This window comes from Cervus canadensis, chromosome 7 (assembly GCF_019320065.1).
Source record: "Cervus canadensis isolate Bull #8, Minnesota chromosome 7, ASM1932006v1, whole genome shotgun sequence".
Classification (NCBI taxonomy): Eukaryota; Metazoa; Chordata; class Mammalia; order Artiodactyla; family Cervidae; genus Cervus; species Cervus canadensis.
This window is the reverse complement of record NC_057392.1, coordinates 30796215-30816346: the sequence shown is the minus strand read 5'-3', so window position 1 is coordinate 30816346 and position 20132 is coordinate 30796215. Positions and strand designations below refer to the sequence as shown.

Sequence of the window (20132 nt, the reverse complement as noted above, 5' to 3'; positions counted from 1 at the left end):
CTGGGCTGGATAGTGTCTGGGGCTGGAGCATGTCTGTGTACTCCACACGCATGTCTTACCCATCCATCATCATATAAAGATACATATTCTGTGAAACATTAAGAGCAGCACTTTGGAAAATGAAACTGAAGAAAATAAGAATGAAACCAGCAAGGAACCACTAGATAATAATGCTAACATTTATAGACATCTTTAAATTCATCTCTCGACAGCAAACTTCAGTATCATCCAGCTAGACTATTAATAGCTATTTGCCACCCAGGATGAATGGATGTTGAGTTTCTCTCATGTCTATAATCAGAGTCACCCATCCATAGGCTCTATTATGATGAACTCCTTTTTTGATACCCTTGATGAAAGTCTCCAGATTAGGGTTGAAGGTTGGGTCAGTACAAGATTCTTTTTTTCTCAAATAAATGAGCAGGCCTAATTCTTTTTGCCAGGAGCTGAGATTTAAATTTCTGAGATGGGCTGATAAATGTAAAGATTGTTTCAGGGCAGGGCTTTGGATTTCATTCCAGCGAAGGTGTCATTATTTAGGATGTTTCCAGTTGAATATCACGGAAATCCTGACTCAAACTGATCCAAATAGCAACAGGTTGTTAAGTCCAAAGAGCTTTTCATTCCTTGGCTACACCTGGAATCACCTGGAGAGCTTAAAAAGTACCAGGATCAGAAGTACTGAACCAGAATATCTCCCGTGGGGCTTGGATCTTGGGAATTGCTAAGAGCTTCCCGGCTTGTTCAGATATGCAGGCGAGGTTTGGGACAGATGACGTCGAAACTCATCGACACCCTCCCGGGCCCATGTTCCCTCTGCCCCTTTGTGCTGCCTTGCTCAGGGCAGGCCCTTCCTCCATGCAGAAGCAGGGGAAGGAGAGAGGCCGTGACTTCCGAGGCCCTGGCTCGGGTTGGCCTCCCCTTCCAGGAGGCTTCCGGCTGCAAGGCCCCCGTGGGAAAGGCCGGCGGTGAAGGGTGGGAGCACCAGCACCTGCCCAGCCCTGGAGCCAGAGCTCATTCAGCCTGCCGCCTGTGCCCTGGTCTCCAAACCAGAGCTGTTCTGCAGGCAGTTACTTCTGTGGCAGCATAAATCAGTTTGATCGTCATGAGTGTTTTCATCTTCAAAGGAACAGGACTGTTCGTGACAGTTTTGTCAGAGACAGTTTATGTGTTCCCCCAAAACACCACGCCGTGCAGAAGCGTTGCAAACCCCTGGACCCGTGGGGAAAACGAACTTCGGGAGCAGCATTCAGAAACGTCATCAGTGACCCCTGCAGCAGGGACCTAGTTGGTTTAACACACGTTAAAATGGTTATGAAACAAACAGTACAATAATATGACCCTTTACCTTGAAAGACACCTGCAGCTTGGCTGGGGAAGTGAACGCAGGAGAGGTCACAGCTCATGAGTTATGATGAAGTTATGGAAGGAGAATTCTCCGGAACCTGACAGATTTGGGTTACATGTGCTGCTCATCACACATGCTGTGAACCCGAGTCAGTGACAGACGCTTGAAATGTGTGCATGTGCACACACACTGTCTTCCTGGGTCTCTGGGTCCAGCTTCGCGCATGTGTACACTGTGTATTCCTGGGCGTCTTGGTCTAGCTTTGTGCATGTGCACACTCTGTCTTCCTGGGACATCTGGGTCCAGCTTCGCGCATGTGTACACCCTGTATTCCTGGGTGTCTGGTTCCAGCTTCGTGCATGTGTATACCCTGTATTCCTGGGTCCCTGGGTCCAGCTTCGCGCATGTGTACACCCTGTATTCCTGGGTGTCTGGGTCCAGCTGCACGCAGTTCTCTGCGTTCACCCTGTGTTTCTCGTGGGTGCAACCCTACACAAGCAAACCTGGGATTCACGCTCTGCGCCATGTTGCCTCGTCCATCAGTCTCGCTGAACAGTCACATCTTCAGTACAAACATCTTAACAGAACTGACTCTACTCTGGGTGTGCCGTGCAGCTTCTGAATTTGGTTGGGTTGAGGAAAGGAAAATACGAGAAGATTACACTTTCCATATGAATTTTTTGTTCTCAGTTCTCTGCCAGTAACAGTATGCTGCTGCTGAGAACTTTTAGAATAAGTCCATTTTTTTTTCAGTTTTATTGGAGTACAGTTGATTGACATCACTGTGTTAGTTTTAGGTCTACAGCGAAGTGACTCGGTTATACACATATGTACATCCACTCTTTTGTAGCACACCCCCCCCCCCCCCCAGTGTCTCTAACCCCAGGTTTCTCACTGAGTGTTGACTCGGCATCTGCATCCCCCTCAGAGTCCTGCGGGGGCTCCTTCCCCGGGATCCGTTTGGGGGCACGCCCTGCGGGACTCTCGCACCCTCGCCCAGCGCAGCCTTGACATGAGCTCCCCTCCGAGCCCCTGCCTTCGAGGAAAGCGCAGCCGTCCAGGGCGCTTCACTCCGAGCGCCGTCTCACCCACGTGGGCTGCTCTGCTCCACCTTCTCTTCTGACCAGAACGATTCACGCAGCCACAGACGCCCTCGAGTTCCCGCTAGTCTCTGCCCAAGCACCGCTGTCCACCGGAGCCTTCCTGCCACCCTCCGGAAGCTCCAGGCCCGTCAGGAGGCCGCCCTGGTCCTCCTGAACCTCTGGGTGTGTCCCGCGGTATCTGCAGACGCTGCCTTTGCTTTCGTTTGGAGCGCTGCTTGTGTTTAGTTAGTAATATGAGACTCTGCCTTAACGTTCATTGTGTCTGTAACAGTAACACTGTCACAGATACTGTGTCTGGCACTTGCTAAGTGTCTAGGAATGAGTGAAGGCTGTTGAGGGTTGTTTGTGCAGTGCAGGGATTCAGATGCTTTAGACTTTGTTTCGGCCTTTGCCGAAGCCTAAAAGGTCACCTCAGTGGGACTTCCCTGGCGGCCCAGTGGTTCAGACTTCACCTCCCCGTGCAGGGGCGCACGTTCAGTTCCTGGTCAGGGAGCTGAGATCCCACACGCCTCCTGGCCAAAATACCAAAGCATAAAACAGGGATGATGTTGTAACAAATTCAATAAAAACTTTAGAGATGATCCACTTCAAAAATAGAAAAAAATCTTTTGGAAGAAAAGTCACCTCATTGCCCAGTGGCGTTCACCAACCTGAAATCTGAAAGCTATCAAGAGTTGTTGGTACACGGTGAGAAATGGGGGTTTTATAAGTTAGCTTTACAGACAGAATATTTTAAAGTGTGATAGGTGTGTAAATAAACCAGTAATTTAGAGAATTATTCCATTCTTATTTTTTTTTTAATTCCAGAAGTCTCAGCATTGGTAATGTTTGTGTTCATCAAAGCCATTCCAGTGCTTGGTTCCCTTTTACCAGTTGGGACTTCAAGTATTTAAGCGCGCTTGATGCTCAGCTGGTATTTCTGTGGGACACTGCTTTTTGTTTGTCCCTAATGGGACATACGGGGTCAGTTAGCCCAGAGAACGGTGCGCATTGCATTCTCACACGGGTCAGTTAGCTTCGCTGTGGAGAAGCAGGCTTGGCCGTGGCCCTCCAATCTGGGTCAGCCTTTGTGCGTACGCCTCCTTCAGTACCAGAAACAGCAGGCGGGGTGCACAGATGGTGATACTGGCCAGCAGCTCTGAGAAGGCCCGCTGGAGGCCCCGTGCTGGCTGCGTACTTGCATCAGTTGGTTTGATCCCGTTTAAGAGAAGAGGGGAAAACCCTCGATAAATAAACTAACTTCTGTGCTGATTGGCATGGTGGAGGAGAGAGCCATTCTGGTTTACAAAAGATTGGTCAGGTTCCTAATTATAAAGACACAGCATGAAGGTGATGGCCTCAAAGGCCGAAAGATGGGGACATCTCCCCACAAATGCCCTTTAATTAGCCTGCCAAATACACTGCCTTTTAGGAGAGATCTTTTCCCCCCAGTTTAAATGTTCAGAAAACAGGCCGTTGCCTTAACAACTGTGCCTAACGTTTTTTCTACCTTTTGAATTTTTAAAGGCTAGGAAATTCCTAAGACCCACCATACACATATGATTATTTATTTAAAAGAGCAGTAACAGGATTTTTGCAAATACTAAGGTTTGTAACTATGCAAGTATGGTTTTATTCTTGTGTTTTCACCTGTGTGAGGTTGCCCTAGTTAAACATTTTATTTTAATGTCTAATATTTTTATTTCAAGAATGTAAGTTTTTTCAGTCTATTTTAGAATTTATGATACATGATCCAGTTTTCTGCCATCATTCTTATCTTTTCTGTTTACACTCATGTTGCTTGTAATCCACCTCCAGAAGGGCAAAGTTAGATATTGAAATGGTAATAGGCAAAAAAGCATATTTCTGAAAACTCAATATATTGAATAATTTAATATTACTTAATCATATTATTTAATAATTCGTCATATTATGATTATTCAAATATCTTCAGAAAATCTGGGATGAATTTAAACAAAGTTAAACACCATAGATTATGAACACAGAGTACGATTTTCTTTTTATTACATTTGTGTTTGAAAAGCATCCTTTATTCTCTGATACTCATCACAGCCTCTGTTTATCAAGAGTTACAGGAGAGAGCATGCATAACCCAACAAAATTATCTCACATTTGGCTTTAAAATAAGCGTTTTTGTGTATAGTAGAATGAATTGATCCCTAACAGTGCTAGGATTCATTCTGAACAGGATAGTGAGGCCACTCTGGACGAACTGGCTGAGGAAGCTGGGAAAGCTGTCCTGGGCGGCGGTCACCCTGCTTCTCCCCCGCACCCCACCTGCGCTGAGAAGAGTCTCCTGGACTCTCACCAAGTGGGCATCTAACCACACAGCCATCTGTTAAAACTGCCTTAGAGCCGGGACGTAGTGAAGTGTTTCACGACCTTCCCAGAGGGGCTGGAAGCTGTGTTGAGGAGTACACCTAAATCCCCGCCATTCGGAGTGTGCTCCCGGCCCAGCTGTGTAGTCACCCCCAGGAGCTTGTCAGAAGTACCGAGGCTGAGGCCCCACTCAGACCTGCTAAAGAGACTTCTCCAGGTGACGTTCATGCCTATTAAATGCTGAAGAGAATGAGTCTGAGGTTAATGGAACACCGAATCAGAAATGAGACTTTCTGTAGATAAAGCCAGCTTCAGGTACGCCCTGGTGTGAGCACGGTCTCCTGGTGGGTGATGGGGTCGTGCCCTCCATGCGTGCACTCTGCTCTGCGGCTGTCTGGTTTATGTTAGCGCCTGTAATCCTCGAGAGATGCTCTGAGGTCGGTGCTAGAATTATCGGCCATTTTTCAGATGAGAGAACCGAGGCATAGAGAGGCTGTGTTGAAATCTCGTCTGCAAAGAAAGTTACTAGTCATGACGGAACAATGGGTAACTTCTGCCTTATCAGAGCCAAAAGACTAAAATCAGATAAGAAACTAAGATCTTCTTTTACTTCCTCAATAAAAATTATGAGAGGCAGTGGAATAAGAGGAAACTTCTTTCTCTTCATTTTGTGAGCTCCGCCTGTTCTACTTATAAAATATCTATAATCCGTATCCCCTGTGTCCCACCCATAGCAAGCACATGATTGGAGTTAATTATTTTAACCTGCCCACACTGACTTCGAAAGGATATTTGGAACACTTTCACATGTGGATCAGTGAAGTGAATGTAGATTTAATATGCAGTTGGTCAATTGGAGGGAATTGCTGAAAGACAAGCAGCAGTTTGGTAGAGAAAATGTCTGCGTGGAAAAGTGAGCGTCTCTCTCCCCTTCACTGGTTGACCTGCCCGTGGCTGTTCTTGAGCTGCTGCAGGGGTGGGTTGCCATGGTCCCTGTTGGGGACCATGCTGAGGCAGCGTGACCAGAGAGCCTGGCTGGCAGGCGCCCACCTCCTGCCTCACCTGGCTTGTTTTAGGGCAGACAGGTTTTAACTTTATAAGGAGCAGGTATTTCCTTTTTTATTTTGGTAAAATAGGCACAACATAAAATTTACGACCTGGATCATTAAGTGTCTCATTCAGTGGCATTGAACTCTTTCATGATATAGTGCATCTGCCTCCATCCCTCTTCTTATCCTATAAACTTGAAGCTCTCTACCCATTAAACAGTCGTAACTTTCTGTCAACCACCATTCTTCTTTATGTCCTAATGATTCTGACCCCTCTAAGTACCTCATGTAAATGCTACTCTGTGTAAATACCATACAGTATTTGTATTTTTGTGACTTATTTCACTGAGCATAATATTCTCAAGTTTTGCCCATGTTGTAACATATGTCAGAATTTTCTTCCTTTTTAAGGCTGAATAATATGCCATTGTGTGTACATATCATATTATGATTATCCATCCGTGTGTCAGTGGACACCTTGGTTCTTTTTACACTTTAGCTATTATGAATAATGGTCCTGGTAACATGAGTGTACAGATTTTTTTTTAAACTCTGCTTTCAACTATTTGGGGTATATACTCAGAAGTGGAATTGCTGGATCATTCTGTAATTCCATTTTTACTTTTTGAGTAACAGTCATACTGGTGATAGAAGCAAGGTCCGATGCTGTAAAGAGCAATATTGCATAGGAACCTGGAATGTTAGGTCCATGAATCACGGCAAATTGGAAGTGGTCAAACAGGAGACAGCAAGAGGGAACATCAACATCAACATTTTAAGAATTAGTGAACTAAAATGGACTGGGATGGTTGAATTTAACTCAGAGGACCATTACATCTACTACTGTGGGCAAGAATCCCTTAGAAGAAATGCAGTAGCTATCATAGTCAACAAGAGTCTGAAATGCAGTACTTGGATGCAGTCTCAAAAACAACAGAATGATCTCTGTTCATTTCCAAGGCAAACCATTCAATACCACAGTTATCCAAGTCTGTGCCCCGACCAGTAATGCTGACGAAGTTGAACAGTTCTGTGAAGACCTACAAGACCTTCTAGAACTAACACCCCAAAAAGCTGTCCTTTTAATCATAGGGGACTGGGATGCAAAAGTAGGAAGTCAAGAAACAGCTGTAGTAACAGGCAAATTTAGCCTTGGAATAGAGAATGAAGCAGGGCAAAGAGTTCTGCCAAGAGAACGCACTGGTCATAGCAAACACCCTCTTCCAACAACACAAGAGAAGACTCTACACATGGACATCACCAGATGGTCAATACTGAAATCAGATTGAGATTATATTCTTTGCAGCCAAAGATGGAGAAGCTCTATATAGTCAACCAAAACAAGACTGGGAGCTGACTGTGGCTCAGATCATGAACTCCTTATTGTCAAATTCAGACTTAAATTGAAGAAAGTAGCAAAAACCACTAGACCATTCAGGGGTGACCTAAATCAAATCCCTTACAATTATACAGTGGAAGTGACAAACAAGTTCAAGGGATTAGATCTGATAGACAGAGAGCCTGAAGAACTATAGACAGAGGTTCATGACACTGTACAGGAGGCAGAGATCAAGACCATCCCCAAGAAAAAGAAATGCAAAAAGGCAAAATGGTTGTCCAAGGAGGCCTTACAAATAGCTGAGAAAAGGGAAGCTAAAGGCAAAGGAGAAAGCAAAGATATACCCATTTGAATGCAGAATTCCAAAGAAAAGTAAGGAGAGATAAGAAGTCTTCCTCAGTGATCAGTGCAAAGAAATAGAGGAAAACAATAGAATGGGAAAAAGTAGAGATCCCTTCAAGAAAATTAGAGATACCAAGGGAACATTTCATGCAAAGATGGGCTCTATAAAGGACGGAAATGGTACAGACCTAACAGAAGCAGAAGATAATTAAGAAGAGGTGGCAAGAATACACAGAAGAACTATACAAAAAAAATCTTCACAACCCAAATAATCACGATGGTGTGATCACTCACCTAGAGCCAGACATCCTGGAATGCGAAGTCAGGTGGGCCTTAGGAAGCATCGCATTACTACAAACAAAGCCAGTGGAGGTGATGGAATTCCAGTTGAGCTATTTCAAATCCTAAAAGACGATGCTGTGAAAGTGCTGTCCTCAATATGCTGGCAAATATGGAAAACTCAGCAGTGGCCACAGGACTGGAAAAGGTCAATTTTCATTCCAATCGCAAAGAAAGGCAATGCCAAAGAATGTTTAAACTACCGCACAATTGCACTCATCTCACACGCTGGCAAAGTAATGCTTAAAATTCTCCAAGCCAGGCTTCAACAGTATGTGAACTGTGAACTTCCAGATGTTCAAGCTGGATTTAGAAAAGACAGAGGAACCAGAGATCAAATTGCCAATATCTGTTGGATCATTGAAAAAGCAAGAGAGTTCCAGAAAAAAAAAAACATCTATTTCTGCTTTATTGACTATGCCAAAGCCTTTGACTGTGTAGATCACAACCACCTTTGGAAAATTCTTAAAGAGATGGAAATTCCAGACCACCTTACCTGCCTCCTCAGTAATCTGTATGCAGGTGAAGAAGCAATAGTTAGAACTGGACATGGAACGACAGACTGGTTCCAAATTGGGAAAGGAGTATGTCAAAGTTGTATATTGTCACCCTGCTTATTTAACTTATATGCAGAGTCCATCATGAGAAACGCTGGGCTGGAGGAAGCACAAGCTAGAATCACGATTGCCAGGATAAATAGCAATAACCTCAGATATGCATGTGACACCACCCTTATGGCAGAAAGTGAAGAAGAACTAAAGAGCCTCTTGATGAAAGTGAAAGAGGAGAGTGAAAAAGTTGGCTTAAAGCTCAACATTCAGAAAACTAAGATCATGGCATCTGGTTCCATCGCTTCATGGCAAATAGATGGGGAAATAGTGGAAACAGTGGCTGACTTTATTTTGGGGGGCTTCAAATCACTGCAGATGGTGAATGCAGCCATGAAATCAAAAGATGCTTGCTCCTTGGAAGGAAAGTTATGACCAGCCTAGACAGCCTATTAAAAAGCAGAGACATTACTTTGTCAACAAAGGTCCGTCTAGTCAAGGCTTTGGTTTTTCCAGTAGTCATGTATGAATGTGAGAGTTGGACTGTAAAGAAAGCTGAGAGCTGAGAAAATTGCTACTTTTGAACTGTGGTGTTGGAGAAGACTCTTGAGAGTCCCTTGGACTGCAAGGAGATCCAACCAGTCCATCCTGAAGGAGATCAATCCTGGGTGTTCATTGGAAGGACTGATGTTGAAGCTAAAACTCCAATACTTTGGCCACCTGATGCGAAGAGCTGACTCACTGGAAAAGACCCTGATGCTGGGAAAGATTGGGGGCAGGAGGAGCAGAGGACGACAGAGGATGAGATGGTTGGATGACATCACCAAGTCAATGGACATGAGTTTGGGTGGACTCCGGAAGTTGGTGATGGACAGGGAGGCCTGGTGTGCTATGGTTCGTGGGGTCACAAAGAGTTGGGTACGACTGAGGGACTGAACTGAAATGAGCATACTCTTTTCCTTATATTCCTACTAACGGTGTACCAGGGTTCCAATTTTTCTACATCCTCACCAAAAGTTGTTATTATCTGATTTTTGGATAGTAGCCGTCCTGATAGCTATGAGATGGTATCTCATGGTTTCAACTTGCATTTCCCTAGTGTTTAGTGATGTTGAACATCTTTTCATGTACTTGTTAGCCATTTCTATATCTTCCTAGGAAAAATGTCTAAGTCCTTCCTGCATTTTTTAATCAAGTTGAGTTTTTGTTTCTTTTTCTTCCTATTGAGTTCTGAGAGTGCTCTGTATATTCTTATGTCCATCCTTATCAGACGTGTGATTGGCAAGCGTCCTCTCCATTCCCTGGGCTGCCTTTTTACCCTGGGGCCCACAGGTGGTGTGCGTCTCAGTGTGGGGACAGAGCGCTGCTTCAGTCCGGAGACACAAGAATGTCTGCTTGTGTACCTTCTGCCCCTAGCCAGCCACCCAGCCATAGTAAAATTTATTTATAAAAGTAAAGGGTTGAAATGAGCTATCTCTAAAGGAAATTCCAGCCCTGAAATGCAATACGATTTAGTAAATACCTTAAGTTTTCAGTTTCAGTTCTAAATTTCTAAATGAAATTTCTTTTTCATTCACATTTACCATGTTTGTTTACATCCTGTTTGAAAACAGGAACTATTTTATTTACTGGGAATTTGATAACCATCATTATTTTTTTAAGTATCTTTAAGAGTCACATTCTTTCCAGACAGCCCATGATGCTCCCACTTTAAGTGCAGAGAGAGGCACTACCCTGAAACTGCTATTCCTAGGTTGTACTTCAGACATCGGACAAAATGCTGAAATCATTAACCTTTTCACAGGTTATTCGTTTAAGTTATTCTCACCACATAGTACTGTTTAGAGAACAGGTTTGTTTAGACTGTAGTGTTGCTTACAGTTTGACTTGAAATAAATTTTGGTAATTTAAAAATATTAATGTATCCTATTTCTACTTGGTAATCACCTTTTATTTTTTTCTTATTTATTATATTATTTAAGTAATATTTTGATTTGATTGTTGCAAAAACATAATCTGATTTCATTGTACAAAATCCAGAAAAAATGACCTACAATGCCACCATTTGGAGAAAAACTCATCGTTATATATGTTATTGTTAAGTGTTCTCCCATGTGAACAGGTAATTTTAAGTAGCATAATATTCTGTGCCTCACACTACCAGTTACCCAAGTCCCCTGTCACTGGATGTTTAGCATTTGGAAAATGCATGAGCATGTTGCCATCCAAAGGATGAGGAATTTCCTGGGCATTGTTTACACATGTGTCTATAATTCCTTGGAATAACTGTGTTCAGTTCAGTTCAGTCGCTCAGTCATGTCCGACTCTTTGCGATCCCATGAATTCCAGCACGCCAGGCCTCCCTGTCCATCACCAACTCCCGGAGTTTACCCAAACCCATCCCCATCGAGTCTGTGATGCCATCCAGCCATCTCATCCTCTGTTGTCCCCTTCTCCTCCTGCCTTCAATCCTTCCCAGCATCAGGGTCTTTTCCAATGAGTCAACTCTTCGCATCAGGTGGCCAAAGTACTGGAGTTTCAGCTTCAGCATCAGTCCTTCCAGTGAACACCCAGGACTGATCTCCTTCAGGATGGACTGGTTGGATCTCCTTGCAGTCCAAGGGACTCTCAAGAGTCTTCTCCAGCACCACAGTTCAAAAGCATCAATTCTTTGGTGCTCAGCTTTCTTTACAGTCCAACTCTCACATCCATACATGACCACTGGAAAAACCATAGCCTTGACTAGACGGACCTTTGTTGGCAAAGTAATGTCTCTGCTTTTTAATATGCTATCTAGGTTGGTCATAACTTTCCTTCCAAGGAGTAAGCGTCTTTATGGTATAGAACTATATTAATCTAGAGACAGCAAAAGGAACATTTATTGAGCATTTACCATGTGCAAAGCACTTCACCTGGAATATCTGGTGTAATTCAGTTCTGAAGCATCAGCTGAGTTAGGGGTTCCCACTCTGCTTCCTCAGCTTCTCTGTTCCCTTCCCACCCCGCCCCTTGCTAACCGTCCCCTGGCAGCAGGCTCTCTCCTGTCTCTTGGCCACAGTGTGCAGCCCACTCCTGCCGCTTGGGTTGGTCTTATCCCCATGGGCTCTGCGGACCCCGCTGTCGGGCCTTTCCTGTCCCCCTTTCTCCAGACCAGGAGCGCTGAGGTCTGCAGTGGGCAGGCCCCGCTGCAGCTGGGACTCCCGGCAGGGCCAGGTCAGGCCCAGCCCCCAAAGCACCATCTCTGAAGGGGAGGAAATGGGGGCGGGAAGCCTCCAGCCCAGCCAGGCTCCTGCTCTCCACGCCCCGCCCCAGCTGCAGCTCTTTGCTCTGGTTCCCCGCTTTTCTGGTTCTACTCCTTTGTTCACTGGGTCCCTGCCTCCTAAAACATCTATATTCCTCATTTCCTCTGAGCCAAGTCCCCTGTCTTGAAGACTCATCAGAAATGCTGCTGCTTGCCGAAAATCTGCTGTCATGTCCACCCCTGCACCTTGGAAGCCGGCTGCCCTGCCCGAGATGGTGAGATCCTCTCATATATGCTGCGAAGCTTAATGACTTGCTCCTCATGCTTGACGTGTAGTCTTACCTCTTCCTAAGTTTGCAGAGGTCAGAACACATCTCTTGTTCATTATTGTATTTCCCACAAGCCCTAACACAGTATCATTGAATATGTTTGTTGAAGAAATGAATGAATAAATAAGTAATAAACTACAAAAACTCATCCTGTTATTAACCAAGAAAGAAAGTAAAGACAGTGAAGCATTTAACAAAATCGATCTATAAAATCTACATTTTAGAAAACAGTTTAGACAGTTTGAGACATATAATATGTGAGTGGAAGTGTAGTGATGGATCAACTATTCCCAGGAGAATGGTAGTAGAAATACCACTTTTTACAAAGCAAATTTAAAACACATTTCTCCTGATACAACCTAAAGGAAAATCATTCAACAAACGGAACGGAAGACAGACGATCATACCTGAATGAAGGGAAATGATTTAGTAAGCCATTTAGGGGTGGGTCTGAACACTGAAAATGGTGAGCTTCTCCTAAAGGAGACTGAGATACGAAGATACTCCTCGGAAGGGCCTGGTAATCGAGTATAAGGAGGACTATGTACAGGGAAGGACTGGGTGTAGTGGGCAGGCGACATGGGTTCTCACAGCGCCATCTCTGCGTTGACATGGCTTCAGAGAGGGCGGCCTGCAGAGGAGCCCGTGTCCCATGTGGGACGTAATGAGAGGATCTACTGCGTGGGTTTGCTGTGAGGGTTAAGTGAGTTCCTGCATGCAGAGCCCAGGGCCGGGCCTGCCACAGTCCCTGTGAAAGGGTTGGAAGCCAGCAGTCTGCTCCTCTGCAGAGCGGCCCTTGTGCTCCATCCTTCCCCGGAGGCTGCCGGTGGCCCACCTCCTCATCCTCCACCACTTTCTCGCCTCACACGGCAGTGGCTCTGCAGAACTTGAGTCAGTTGGGCTCCCAAGTCCTCTAATTCACCCTTCTGGGTAGAGCCACATAAAGATGTTTAAACCAGAGACCGGTGTTTTCTAAGAGTGAATCACCAACCTCCATATTAAAAATCGGTTCTGTTGTTTTGACTTGATTTAAAAAATTAAAGAATAGTTGCTTTATGGCGTATCTGTTCTGTGCCAGACACTCTCCATGTGTTACCATTTGGCTCTAATCAATACCTTTGGGGTACCAAAGAATTAGGGAACTCTTTAAGATTACACAGCCAGCGTCTTCAAACTGGTAGAAAGAGGAATTGAACCCAGGTGTGTCTACTCCTGCACGCTACCCGCTTCCACCATCCTGCCTCCCGTAACAGAAGGCAGAACATGTATGCAAAAGTAAATATAACAAGCACTTGAACAATTGTTCAAGTCTTATTTATACATGAAAATGACACTAACTGGTTGGTTTTATAAAATTTCAAGGCAATTAGCCATGCATTTGTTTTTGATTACAGAGGACCATTAATGAAAGCAAATGACTAAAGCTGTCTGAGGCATGTCCACATGTCTGAGGCATGTGGAGCCTCAGAAGCTAAGATAGAAATGGAAAGTCTCTTCCCACAATTTTGGAAGCTTGATTCTTGGCTCTTTCTTTTACCTGTAATTATATAAAAGAGTAAGAATAAATGACAAGCCACCCTTGTGCCGCCAAGTGATTCCATTTCTATTTATAAAGTCTGAGTGATCGTTGGGCTTGGGTGTATTTTCAGATTAAGCAAACTCCAGCGAGATCATGTACTGGATTTAATATTCCAAATGGAAGAGTTTCTTGGGCCCCTCAACCTGTCTCAACTATTCTTTATCTCATAATTGGGCTTTTGTGTCAGCTTTCCAGTGGGAAAAAAAGGTCTTACAGGAATGAAAACTGCTGTTTTCTGCCACGTAGATTCCGTTTGTACTGAGGTTTATGCAGGACTTAGGCAAGCCAGATGCTCTTCACTTGCTGCCAGTGTGCTGAGCAGAAGTGTCCGCCTGGAAGCCTGTGTGTGTGCCCACGCGCTCCCGCGGCACGTGCCCCGGGCTGCCCTGCACGCCCGTGCGGGCTGTGGGCCGCAGTGCCGCGGGCGCCAGTCTCAGCCTCGCCCGTTTCCTTACAGTCACGCTCCGAGCAGCACGGCCACGTGTTTGGGGGAGCAGACCTCCCTGAGCCCTGTACTCCCTCCCGCTGTCAGCACCTCACCACCCACAGGCTGGACCGTGTCCTCTGACTGTCTCCTCTCCAGCTCTTCTTCCCTCCCAGAATACACTTAATCCGTTTAGGTAGGAATGACTGCTGGGGTTTAAGGCTCCCAAGGGCTTTTGCATCTCATAAAAAGTGATCACTTAATCCAAACTAAACTCATAGCGAGTAAATGGAGAAGAGGTTTTAACCAGCTGGTGGTACATTCCTGGTGTCCTTTGTCCATTCTGGGCTGTCAGCACCCGAGTTGGAAGCCAAGGGCAGGGACAAACTCCAGCCAGAGCCCCTCTCTCAAAAGACTGCCACGTGCTGGCCTCAAGACAGTTCTAGACTCTTCCTTCCAGGTGGGTTTGTATCTGTAACACATTGAAAAGGTGACTTGTTCAATAGTAGGGACAGGAGGCCAGGACCAGGATCCTCAGAACAACTATTCTTATTTCTCTGTAAGATTTTCATGTACGCTGCCTCATTGTCTGGTAATTATAAACCTTTCCTATTCCAACTCCAAGCTTGTAAACCTCTTGGGAGCAAAGTATCTAACTTCTGCCTTCTCCAGAGAGTGTCGATGTTAGGCCCTTACTGGGTAGAGGATTGTTTAAGGTTACGTGACTTGTGAATGGCAGGATCGGAAATAGAACTCAGGTTTCCTTGTGCTATGTACCACTCCAGTGATCCTTCATCCCACTGCCATCAGTTATCTGTTGCTGTGTAACAAACCACCCCAAACCCCACCCCTCAAAGCAGCGTTGCTACTGCTCACGGGTTTTCAGGCCAGGCGTGTGGACAGGGCTGGGTGGGGCCGCTCTTCTGCTCCGCCTGCTGTTGACTTGGCCAGCTTCAGGTGAGCTGGGATAAAAGGTCCAGGAAGACATCACTCACGTGTCTAGAACCTCCTTGTGTCTCCTGTGGCCCCTTTCTCTCCATACTGTCTCTCCTCTTGTTCATTATCGTAGCCTGATCTTCTTTACAACTAACTATGGTAGCTGCCTTCCTCTCGTGAAAGCAGCAGGAAGCAGAAGTTGGCAGGCCTCTTACACAGTGTGACTTCTGCTGTGTTCTCTGGATCAAGGCAAGTGACGGGACAGCCAGGATTTGCAGGGAAGGGAAGTAGACCCCACCTCTTGATGAGCAGAACAGCGTGTCCATCGAGGAAGGAATGGATGGTGGCCATCTTTGGAGATGAATCATGACCTAGGTTCACCAACAGATGCAGCGTTCTTTCTCTTTTTCCTGTGGGGTCCTGAGCGAACAGGGAAGCTCAGGTTTGTGCAGACCCAAAGGAGAAAAAGGAGAAGAAAAACGCCTGGCAACACCGACCCGAGGCCACCATGATCATCCCTTGGCTGAGCTCCTGGTTGTGTCGTCTTTACTTGAGTATCAGAAGAGAGGCCTTTGTGCTTGGTGGGATGTGTGAAGTACAGGGTTCAAGCTTGGGCAATTACAGTGCTCATTTCACAATAATTTGTTTTTAGAGCGACCGCTGTGTCTGTTTTCTGCATCAAGCATTTGAATGCATGTTCCTAAAGGCTCATCTTCCAGGCAGCCATTAAAAACAGTGCTTTTAGGTGTTGTGTATGTGTATTGCTAACAAGTGGTACACCTACAAGTCACCTTTTCAGCCATTAATTTCTATCTGTGTGTCAGATTGTACTCCGTCTCTTAAGAAAAAGCGTGTCTTGGGAATTTTCTCTCTGCTTCTTTTTGACAACAGAGGATTCTCATTTGGCGAGATAAGTGTCTGACCCTGGAAAATCAATCTGCCAGACTTGTCCAGCTCTGGCAACGTCCTTTCTTTGTATTCCAACTAACTTGGTTTAAAATATCTTACATTATGAGGATTATTCTCTTCTCTGAGAAAAACTCCCTTAATCTTCTAAATTTCCTTGGGAAATTTTTCACATGCATTACTTTTTTTCTTAAAAAAGCAAAAGCTCCAGGCTTTATCCGTTTGTTACAGTTAGATTGTAGATAATTATCCCACCCAGAGTATTTTTCCCTAGAAACAATCAAATAAATAAAATCCTCTAGTATTCTATCAAGAGAGAAGATGTAAGAGCAGCTAACTGTGGGCTGTGGGGCCAAAACTTTCCCAAGTGCTTTGGGAAATCTCATGTTTTAAGAGATTATCATGGTCTAGAAAATGAAGAGATTTGTTTTAAACAGATGGAAATTTCTGGTTTCTCAAACGTGTATGAGAAAATGTGATGGCTTTGTACCAGCTGTCTAGGGAGTTGGGTCCACCGAAGTCCCATTGACTCTCAATTTTGTGGCTCAAAAGTTATCGAAGGTATTTTATGTACTTTCTTAATACAAGTTTGTGTGGGTAAACATTTACACATGGCACGAAGCAAGCATCCAATTAAAAGTCCAGAATTGTTCTGAATCTCATTTTACTCCTCCTGTTTCACTGGTGGTGGCAGTAGTGGGTTTGCTGTTGTTTATTTGTTGCTTTCATTTGTTTTGTCTAGGACTAAAAAGACATGGATGGTGGCTCTTTAAAACAGTCCAGACCTTTTGGAGGACTTGGGATTTTCTTTGATTTTTTTTTTTTTTTTTCATTTTCGTATCTTTGCCCTCTTCGTTTTAGGAAGAAGAATTAGAAGCCCAAATTTCCTTCCTTCAAGGACAGTTGAATGACCTGGATGCCATGTGCAAATATTGTGCGAAGGTGATGGACACTCATCTTGGTGAGTGAAGGGCTCCCCCCTGGGGATGGTGGCGACCCCCGCCGCGGGCGTGTGTGTTGAGTGCTTCCCATGAGTTACCTCCTGTCACCCTCACAGACGAGGAAACCAGAGCGCAGAGATTAATCACATTTCCCCAGATTATAACACCAGCCAGTGGAGGAGAAATTCAGAATCAAGCAGTCTGACTCTAGATTTCAGCTCTTAATGGTTACACTGCCCTTTCTAAGTATCTCTCTACCCTGAAAAAAAGAAAATGCTGAGCTTTCAAGATGAAACAGTCCACTCCACTGTTGTGCTAATCTGTCCATAATCACGCATGTGGTTGTTTGGCAGTGATTTATTTTTTTAAAATATATCTTTTTAATCAGCTGTCTGAAATACATGTTGGGCCCCTGACCTTTTCGTCCTCTGATTGTGCCAATAACCTAAGAAGTGTCCTCCTGTGATGCTCAGGTTACATGTAAGCGGCCGGTGTCATGCCCGAGTCCTGGGCCTTACTTGCTACATTAGTGAAAGCTCTGTGTTTTGTGTTAGAAATGGTCTCTGTGCTTCAGGAACCCCCTGATGCTTACAGAACTTTTAGACTCCACATGGTGACCATTCTCAGCCCACTTGCGGACATCCTTTCCTTCTGTCCTCCAGGGTCCAGCACCATAGTTTGGGAGGAGATGAGGAAAATCAGAGACGTACCCTCATGGGCATGGCCAGTGTGCCCTCTGTGAGCATGGGGCATTGTGAGGAGTTGGAATACACCCCTCCATGAGGGAGCACCAGAGAGCCACCGAGTGCTCTTCCCTCTAGCAGTCCCGAGCATGGCCATCCGGGGCCTTCACTGGAGACAGACTGTACATCAGACCCCACCCGTTGCTCAGCCTGTCAGGAGATGAGTCCATTACACGCGGCCAAAATGGCTTTGTTAGGATGCAGCCCAAACGCACTGGCCTCGAGCCAGTGACAAGTGATCTCTTAGGGACATGGAGATGTGCGTGGCCCGCGAGGCCAGCTGCCTCCCCGCGTCTCCCCAGGCTGCGTCCCGGCCCTGCTCTGCCCTCGGCTTCCCTCCGTCCTCCAGGGAGAGGCCTCTGGAGGAGGAGACAGTGGGATAAACCCTGCAGGTGGGTCCCTTCACATTCAGTCCCTGCCACTCCAAAACTGTTCGTACACTTCTTCACGGTCAACTTTCTAAATTCATATAGAATTAATTTTACACCCATCTTATAGCAGTTTAAAGTGCATCAGAAAGAAGTAATGAAGAGGTAGTGTATAAATAACTGGTATATATTCCATAATTAATTTTATTATTTAAATACAACTTTAATTTTAAAGTAACCGTGAGTATGTGTGTGTGTGCGCACAAACACTTTGTGAAATTTTTTCTTCTCTGGCTACATGGGTGACCTTTGTGTTACTCAGTTTTGGGTTTTGACCAAAGTAGGAGAACAAAGAAGTGACTGCAGATATTTACTCTAGGAGCTCTAGAAAAATCCGGTTGTGGGATGTTTCCAAGTTGTTTGGTCCACATAGCAGCTTTTAAAGCAGCTTTACTTAAGCCTCAGGATTTCCAAACAGCTTTTACTCTTTTAGTCAGCAGTAAAAGAACATTTTTCTCATTGCATGGGATGGGGAAACACTTTAATTAAAGAAAAGCTCTTATCAGCTGTGAATTTTCAGCTAACCACAAAAGCAGATTTGTTTTGTGTATATGTTTCACTTTCAGCCAGAACCCCTTCACAAAGCTGTTGACTCCTCTTTGCTGTAGAAGTGGCCTGACTGCGTGTTCATAGTGGGGTTGAGGATCCCTGGCCCTGGGGCCTGTGGATTCATTTTATTTCATCCGAGTATGTTACACTTTATCACAGGGTGTTCCTGGGTTGTAGGCAGTTTGGATTTTAAGCAAAAACTTGAGGAAAGCATTAAGGTTGAGGTGTGAAGCTGTTGATTTAGTTTTTTGCTTATTATATCCTTTAAAAATGACTTTAATACTCTCATATTTTTATCCATATAAACTTTTCTGTTTTTCCTGATTAGTAAAGTAGTACTACAGTTGAAACTGAAAAATCCACTAGTAATAGTAATGCAATCTTTATAAAGGTTAAAATACATAAAGAGTTGTTCATAATGTATTCTGAAGTGAAAATAGCAGGTGGCACAGTAGAATATATTTGATGTGGAAATAACCATTGACTGTGGTGGCCTAAGTGAGGGAGAGCACAGAGGGACTTTCCAAGGGGCTAGTCTTCCTGTCTGCTTGGAAAACCTGCAGATGCCTCAAGTGCATGTAACTGGCACCTTGGGGGTGATCTGTATGCTGCAGGCAAGAGTCCCCTCTAAGAGCAGCTGCCAGGATTCCCCTGAAGATCCAGTGGTGAAGACTCCACGCTTCCAGACATGGGTTCAGTCCCTAGGCAGGGAACTGAGATCCTGCATGCCATGGGCAGAGCCAAAAAAAAAAAAAGCAGCTGCAGTGATACCTAAGCAGGAGAGACAGGCTTGCAGGCATCATACAGACATGGGGTTGAAACCAGACTCCATCACTTCTGGGATCAGCCTGCTTGTGATCTTACATAAAATGGATATGCCAAGATCTATCTCACCAGTTCCTTGCCAAGACTAAGATATTTTTAAAGCCCAGCACAGGGCCTTCCCTAGTAGCCAGTGGTTAAGAATCTGCCTTCCGATGCAGGGGACGCAGGTTCGATCCCAGCTCAGGGACTTGCGATCCCACATGCCATGGAGCAGCTAAGCCTGCTCACTGTGGAACCCACGTGTCAGCATGGACGACCCTGCATGTTGCAGCTAGAACTCGATGCAGCCACGCCTAAAAAATAAATGAAGCCAGCACTGGTTGAGTGTGCAACACAAATCCTCTCCTCCTTCCTCTTAGCTTTTTTTTTTAAAGTCTTTATTGAATTTGTTACACTATTGCCTCCATTTTATGTTTTGGTTTCTTGGCCCCAAGGCATGTGCGATCTTAGTCCCTCAACCAAGGATCGGACTTATACCCCCTGCCCTGGAAGGTAAAGCCTTAGCCGTTGGACCAGCAGGGAAGTCCCCCTTGCCCTTAACTCCTAGCTGTCCCTTCTGGTGGCCGATCCTGGCAGACCCCGCCAGCCCACCACCAGAGGAGCTGAGCAGTGACTGGGTGGGGCCCCACGGCTAGACAGCGAGAGCTAGGAGCAGCCCTGTTGAATGTCCCTCGGTCAGACCACACGCAGAGATGTTGGGGTTGGATCTGCAGGTCCTCACGTTGGGTGCGTGAGCTCTCTGAGCAAGAACAGCTTGCCCAGAACTGCGTGGTGCCTTTGCTCACCTTGGCAAAAGCCCTGCTGAGCCTGGCCGCTCGCTCCCAAGGTCCCCAGACAGCCTCAG

General features: G+C 45.3%; 1 protein-coding gene across 3 annotated transcripts in view; it reads left to right on the top strand.

Moving 5' to 3' along the window:
• TBC1D5 (TBC1 domain family member 5) overlaps positions 1-20132 on the top strand; it is a 566988-nt gene that overhangs the window by 534961 nt on the left and 11895 nt on the right. For all 3 annotated transcript variants that reach the window (XM_043474806.1, XM_043474805.1, XM_043474807.1), the window contains one exon: positions 16664-16763. In XM_043474806.1, coding sequence (XP_043330741.1) covers positions 16664-16763 — 100 coding nt within the window. The remainder of the gene's footprint in view (positions 1-16663; positions 16764-20132) is intronic.